This window comes from Hydra vulgaris, chromosome 03 (assembly GCF_038396675.1).
Source record: "Hydra vulgaris chromosome 03, alternate assembly HydraT2T_AEP".
NCBI lineage: Eukaryota > Metazoa > Cnidaria > Hydrozoa > Anthoathecata > Hydridae > Hydra > Hydra vulgaris.
The window spans coordinates 24,877,104-24,885,000 of NC_088922.1; the positions used below are offsets into that span (position 1 = coordinate 24,877,104).

Here is a 7,897-nt window from a genome sequence, read left to right on the forward strand (position 1 = left end):
TTCAAGATAAAGTCTTAAAAATAGTTTGTTTGTTTTTTAATTAAATAACAAAAAAATATTTTTTAAAAATGGCTGCCAGTTTTCTGAAAATTAGTCAAAAAGTCACATAGAAACATCAGAGATAATCCATACTTATTTTTTACTTCATTAATGAGAAAATTCCGCAAATAGTCCTTAGTGTGTTAGGTCCATATTTAGTTAGAGATTTTAAAGTTAATTCATTATTTTAGGTTTTAAGACTTTTTGAAAATCAAAAATGTCAATTTTTACAAGAAAAAATACGATATCTCAAGATATATTTATTAACTTTCAAAATCTCTAGCTAAAAAGAAAGACATTAATGCAAGTATAAATTTCAAATATAAAACTGTGTGTATAGATGAGGTAACATAGTGGTTTATCGAGCATCTTTTTGTAGACTTATTTATTATGATTAAAATAATACGAAGAATGTGTAAAAATACATATATTCTTCTACATACAAAAAATATAACTCCTATTTCAACATATTAACACATTAAAACATTCAACTTTTTACCAATTAAGCCATGATCCTTGGTTACTTAACTGCATGTTTTAGTGTAGACTGAACCAAACATGAAAATATTCCAGTCTACACAACATTTAGTTTTAATGGTCGCGCGAACAATTCGCGCTGAAAGATTTTCGGCCAAAAATTAACCCCGTGAAGCCTCGCAGTACTAAATAACCGCTCCGAAAACACTGTACATAGAGGCGTCTCTAAATATTTTTGTGCTAGTTTTTTCATGTTAAGAAATATGGATTTCCTCCAGTAACCAAACACGTCTTCGTGACTTGCGAGTAGAGGTTCTTTCGAGTTCACTGCTACTTCGTCTGACATAGTGCAATACACAGTATGCATCTAAAATATTTTAAAAAAAAATTTTTTTTTCTTCATATTTTTCACCTCCCCGAGGCCAATGGAAAGAGAAAAAATGGTTGGATAACGGCCGAATGTTTTTTCGAGTATATAACAAACGATTTCATCCATATTTGATAAAAGAAGTAATCTCATTACCAGTTATTGTTTTTTTTCAATGGTCATGCTTCACATTTTTCTATCAAACTTTGTACGGTTTGCTCTGAAAATAAAAAAATTTGTGTTGCTTTGTTCCCAAATGCAACACATATCTTGCAGTCACTCAATGTAGCTGTTTTTGGGTTAATGAAAGCAAAGTAGAAATCTCTTTGCAGCAGTAGCGTATTGACAATAAAAGTCAGGACATAAACAAGGAAAATGTACCAGAGATATTAAGATCCACCTATACCAAATAATATTAAAAATGGTTTTAAAAATAACGAAATTTTTCCATTCAATGTTTATAGCGTTGAGTACACAAAAATTGCAATTGAAGCTCCAACTACTTATTTAGAAGAGAACAAATTTGACTTGATCAGCTTTATTTTATAAAACTCTTACTGAATCGTACATTTATTTAAGTATCTTAGAGCAGTTAAAAATAACCCTTTGCTGTTTAGGTTCATAAATTTAAAGATCCAATTCACCTATAAACTTCTTCTGGACTTCTTCTTTTTTCTTGACAGCCTTTTTTAATTTTTTTCCCTATTGCTTGCCGTGTTTTGTTTTTTTCTAAGCGAAATGAAATGTGAAGAATACACTCATTCTAATTCAGACATAAAGGGGTAATAATTTATGTTTGCTTGTTGTGATATTAAGGTCTGCTTGTTGTGAATTATTTAGCCGCTACATCTATTTAAAATAAAATCTAGTTTGGTTTTTAAACGCCATGGTCTTTCTGTGACAAAATTTTTTTTTTCCTCCTAGATAAAATAACTAGTTTTTTGAACTCAATTTATAGACAAATACTTTTTAAAGTCAATGATAATAAAAATTAGTAAACTTTCTGACGATTTAGATTCGGCTAAATTGTTCCAATCCGGACTAATTAAATCAGAACCTGAGTTAGGTTTTTTTTTTAGAAAGGCTGAGAAAGTCTTGACGAGGAGATTTTTATAACAAATTCCTTTTGGAGCGAGAGAGGCTGGTAATGCTATAAAGATTGTTTTGCATATATCTATTTAAACAAAACATTTAAACAACTCCGGAGACTACCTTAAAAGAAGTTCTCCCTAAAAGATAACTTTGACTACCTATGCCTGTTGACTACGACTGGCGGTTTTTCTGGCAACACTGTGAATGGCATGCCGCACTGCTGCGAAAAAAAATAATTAGCAGACAAATTTTTAAATCCAGCAGTATATTTCTACTAAAAGCCCTAGGATAAATAATTCTTTTTTTTTTGCGACGAATCGAAGGTTTTAAAAATTTTAACATTTTTCCTGTTATGTTTAGAATATACAACCATTCACTTAAACTTTTATGTACTTTAATACTTATATGATTGCCAAAATTTTGTTTTAATTACAGCGAAGTTTAAAAACATTTTAATTTTCATAGTTGTTTTTTTTAATAAATTAACAATACAAAAATTAATGTTTTGCTTAACTATTTTGTCCGACTTTTAGATTGCTCTTTGCTGCAGAAATGATTGTACAAAAGTTAAATTGTCGTGTATATTTTAAGAAATTAAATTACATTCAACAGTTTTATAAATTGCAAAGAAACACTGATGTTTTCAAAATTAAAAAAATGAGTTTTCATACCAATCAAGTTAATTTGGTACAAAAAAAAAGGTATATCATTTTATGATGAAATTAATAATAATATTACATTGTTAATATTTTAGTTAATAAAATGCATTAATTTTATATAATAATTTAAATACATAGCAAAATAGCAAAAAAAAAAAAAACCTTAAATATTACATAAATACTAATTATGCTATAATAGATATTAAATAAAACTAAGATTAAAACATAATATTTAAGTATCACACAAAAGAACACGACTTTTTCTTTGTATTAAAATGATATCATAAGTTTTATCTAACCTCTAAAAAAATAAATGAATATAGTAAGTTTAAAGGCTATCATAAACTGTAATTGAATCATTTTTTAGTACCTATGATTTTAAGAATATGGTTTATTTGCATAAGTTAATTTTTTTAAGCTTATAATAAGTTACTTTATAAGGCATTATGTATAAAGCATTAACCTAAATTAAAATGTAGCCAGGGGCTACCTTGACAGATAAGTAAAAAGAGCCACATGGCATTAATGGCTTGGTATATTGTTGAAAATTCAATATTTTAAAAGTTGAATCTTTAAAATTACCGTCTGTGTTTTGTGCTTGAGAGATTTTGATTGTGTTTCCAATTATATAAATTTTGTAAATTTGTCTTTAATATTTCCAAAATAAGCTTAATTGACATAGCAATTAAGTTTATTTTGAGCAATAAAACCAAGTCTCAAGTAACATTGACTAAGTAAATTTAAAAGGTATATATATGTATAAATGTAAACATATATATATATATATGTATATATATATATATATATATATGTATATATATATATATATATATATATGTATGTATGTATGTATGTATGTATATATATATGTATGTATGTATGTATGTATATATATATATATATATATATATATATATGTATGTATGTATGTATATATGTTTATATATACGTACATACATATTCATTAGGGTAGGCTGAAACCTAAAAATAAAAAAGTGTCCCCTCTATTTACTTGGATTTTGATGCAACAAGAAGAATTATGACAAAAAAACCATGTGGTTATCAGTTTTAGCCAACCCACTTGAGGTTACAAATAAGACCTAAAAAGTTGTATAATTTCTGTTAAATCCTTAAGTTCTTCATAAAATGCGTAATATTTGTTTAATGTGTATAAACTTAACATTAAAAGACGCAGAATATAATTTAAAAATTTTTTATTTTATGACATTTTTTTGTAACATCTAAATTTAAAAAGTTATATATCAAGATAAATAAACTTTTCTTCCAATAAATCACAGATTTAATATCTATTTAGTTGTTTTTCAGATGCATAATTAAATAAATATCATAAAGATGTCAACAAGAAAAACAGCCGATAAATCAAATAAATACATTTTTGATCAATGCTTTAAACTGTTAAAACAATTACCTTTTGAAAAAACTTTAAAGCAAGTGCTTCAAAGATTTCTTTACTCTAATATAGAGAAAATAGTGTCCATAGAGAGATTAGTGTAGAACTATTCAATCTATTGGTAAATTATAATGTTTATCCAATTCTGTCATTAGAATTAAAGCAAAGCTCATCAGTTACATTGAAAATTTTTATATATTTGTGAACTGTGACAAAAAGAAAAAAGGACAAAAATTTGAAACAGATGCAGCAGGATTTATAGAAGAGGCAAATCAATTATTTGATGTAGGGTAATTCCATGTCAATTGAGCCAGGCCATGTCACCATACATCTCAGATTCTGCTGATTTTTATACAGTTGAGAGTACTTAGTAAAACAAGAAATTCTTGAAAATTTTAGCTTCTAGCTCCAAGAAGATTCTGAAATATGATCATTTTACTTTCAACTGATCTTGGCCAGGCCCCTCTTGTCCTCTCAGAATTGAGAACTTTGTTTAAAGGTTCCAAGTCACATAGCTTTAAAAATATTTGATATTTTGACTTAAAAATTTGTACCTGGCTATTTTCAGGGTTGAAGAATCCAATGAAATAATCAAAAATATAAAAAAATATTTTTAAGTACCTGTAATTATCAATTTAAATAAATTTAGGCAATTTTTTATATACCTGATTTTGATGCTCAAGAAACCTGCGTGGCCTTGTTGATATCAAAAAAAAAATTTTAACTCATTCTAAATTTTATAATCTTTCACAAAACATAAGAATTTTGATCTGCAAGTATATGGAATTCCAAATATGAATAACGGGGCACAGGCCCCACTTTTTTGTAGCGGAATCTTGCAATACATTTTCCACTACCTTTCAGACTAGCTAGAGCTATGAAAATTTATGTATTTATATAGTGTTGATAAAGGAGCATTTTAAAATTAAAAAAGGGTCTAAGAGACTAGGGGAGGGGGCTGGGGGCACTTTTTTGAGCAGAATCTTGAGATGGATTTTTCACTATCTTCCAGACAAGCTGCAGCTCTGAAACTTTCAGCATTTGTGTAGTCCTGATGAACATGCGTTAAAATTGTTTCAGGTCAGATGACCAGAAACAATTTTAACGCAAAAAAAAGTGGGGCTCGTGCCCCACTTTTTTTTTCCCAAAAAAAATTTTTTTTGTCTTTAAAACTTATTTAAGATAACTTTAAAACTTTTGTCTTCAAATTTTTTTTTTAGATTTTCATTTTTAACAAAGTTAAACATTTCATATGTTTAACAATGTTATCAATGTTTCCCAAAAATTTAGGAAACATTGATAACATTGCTTCCCAAATTTTGTGATTTATATTTGTTCCATTTGGTTTTGACCATTCTATGTTCAATAATCTTTTAAAAATGTTTAAAGAGACTTAATGTTTATAAGAATTTTGATTTGCATGTATAAGATTAAAAGCAGTCTAAAGTAATGATTTTAACAGAATTTTATTTTGTATAATTTAAAATTTGAATTAAAAAAGAAAAATATATTTTGCTAATTCTAAAATGGTAACAGCAAGTTTTTAACAGAAACAAAAAACATGTCATTACACTAGTATAGAAGAAATTTGTTACCTAATAAAGTCATCATTTACATTTTTAACATTAACAAATTGAGTATAATTAAACTTTGTGAAAAGGAAACTTTTTTTTTTGTCAAAGTAAGATAAAAGAAACCAATCACTGTTTAGTTTTGTATTACCATGGTGATTGCTTAAGTTGCTTTCATTAAATTAATTACTATTGGTTTCTCATTTTTAAATTAATCTCAAATTGTTTTTAGTGTTACAGTAAGAATGGATTCATGTGATTTTGGAAAAAAGTTAAATGATACTTGTTATAAACTAAGTTTTTGTAGAAAGATTGATTTAAAGAAATTTGATTGCTATAGAGAAAATGCCAGAGAAGAATTTATTTGGAGATCTGGAATAACAGATGATAAAATTTTAACAATCTGCCTTCATCATGCAAAGATTTTTGGTACACACTTAAAAAAGAAGCACGCAAAATATTGTAATTTATTGGACAAGCATAAATCAAAAAGAAAAGCAATCAAAGGTAAATATTGTTGATAAAAAATTATTGTAAAATCTTTTTTGAATAATAAAATTAAAATCTACTAGTTTATAAAAGTTTGGAAAAAAGCTGATCTGGTTATGCATTATATATTGAAATAAGTACAAATAATTTTCATATTGATAGGTAATTACTAAAATCAAATTGTTCTTTTCATTTTAGGGAGTCATGTAATCACATTAGACATGGCAAAACAATTAAGAATTAATTTTCCAAATGTTGTGCCTGGATATCAACTTTGTCGGAGCTGCTTTGATGCTATAATCAGTAAATTTCATGAACAAGATAATTGTGAACTTGAAAAAAAATATTTTGCTGCAAGATATTTCACTATATACCAAATTAAAGAAGCGCGCAAACTAAAGAAAATAGGTGGGATTTTTTCAGTTCCAGGCATTAAGAAAGGAAAAATATTTTCAGAAATAACATTGAATAGAGTCAACAATGTATACCATGATGACGAATTTACTAGACAAATACCTGGTAAAAAAGATTACGTAAGTATTGGTAGAAAACAACACATGCAAAAGCGCCTTATTTTATGTAATCTTAAAGAACTTTATGTTTCTTTTAAAACTAAATATCCTCAAGAAGTTATTGGATTTTCTAAGTTTTGCAGTTTAAGACCAAAATGGTTTATAACTGTTGGAGCATCAGGCACTCATTCTGTTTGTGTATGTACCCTCCATCAAAATGCAATACTCTTGACCAATGCTATACAAATAAAATGTACTTACAAAGATCTGATGACAAAAGTTGTTTGTGATGTGACAAGTAAAGAGTGCATGGTTCATCGATGTCCGAACTGTCCAGGTATAGTTTCTTTAAAGAAGTTTCTGGATGCACAACTAATTGACAATGACGAGGAGGTGTCATTCAATCAGTGGCAGAAAACAGACAGAACAACATTGATCTATCAGACAACAACAGTGGAAGAATACAAATTGATGTTATCAGAGGCAATAAACAAGTTAACAGCTCATTCCTACATTGCAAAATGTCAAGCAAGATATCTAAAGCAACAAAAGAAAAATTTAGCAAAAGACTGCTGTATTGTCTTAGGTGACTTTGCAGAAAACTTCACTTTTGTGATTCAAGATGAAATCCAAAGTTACCATTGGTGCAAAAGTCAATGCACATTGCACCCCGTTGCCCTCTATTTATTAAATGAAAATGACCGATTTGAAGAAAAATTGTTTTGCTTCATGTCAGAAGATAATGAGCATGACACTGGTTTTGTGTATGAAGTTCAAACACAAGTAGTTAACTATTTAAAAGAATATCATCTTAAAATTTCAAAGGTTCTTTATTTTTCTGATGGTTGTGCTGCACAGTATAAAAATCACAAAAACCTTTACAATATCTGTCTCCATAAAAATGATTTTGACATTGATGCAGAGTGGACATTTTTTGCTACATGCCATGGTAAGTCACCATGTGATGGTATTGGTGGCACTGTAAAACGATTAACTACAAATGCAAGTCTACAAAGGCCCATAAATGACCAGATATTGAATTGTAACAAAATGTTTGACCACTGTACTAACAATATTAAAGGGATTATTTTTTTTAAGATTGAAAAAGAAAGACTGACAGATATGCGCACCACTTTGAAAACACGTTTTGAGCTAAGTAGAACAATTCCTGGAACTAGGAGCTATCATCAATTTAAACCAGAATCTATAGATATAAATATGATGCGTTTGATTGGATTGGTATGATCAATGAAATTGATAATATAGAGCAAGATGTTATG

The 7,897-nt window shown here is 27.9% G+C and overlaps 2 protein-coding genes across 3 annotated transcripts in view; both read left to right on the forward strand.

Annotated features, from left to right (window-relative positions):
- Nucleotides 1–1,926: 1,926 nt before the first annotated feature.
- Nucleotides 1,927–7,897, forward strand: part of LOC100198742 (2Fe-2S ferredoxin) — a 15,666-nt gene continuing 9,695 nt past the window's right edge. The window contains exons 1-2 of one of the 2 annotated variants that reach the window (XM_065792733.1): nt 1,927–2,027; nt 2,509–2,676. In XM_065792733.1, the coding sequence (XP_065648805.1) occupies nt 2,528–2,676 (149 nt within the window). In that variant the 5' untranslated portion in view covers nt 1,927–2,027; nt 2,509–2,527. Of the gene's footprint in view, nt 2,028–2,074; nt 2,299–2,508; nt 2,677–7,897 lie in introns of those variants that run through there. The other variant, XM_065792732.1, reaches the window with a different exon arrangement.
- The window catches only part of LOC136078044 (uncharacterized), a 3,008-nt gene continuing 288 nt past the window's right edge, over nt 5,178–7,897 (forward strand). The window contains exons 1-2 of the mRNA XM_065792731.1: nt 5,178–6,123; nt 6,304–7,897. The exon at nt 6,304–7,897 is cut by the window's right edge and continues 288 nt beyond it. Of these exons, the coding sequence (XP_065648803.1) occupies nt 5,862–6,123; nt 6,304–7,862 (1,821 nt within the window). The 5' untranslated portion in view covers nt 5,178–5,861 and the 3' untranslated portion in view covers nt 7,863–7,897. The remainder of the gene's footprint in view (nt 6,124–6,303) is intronic.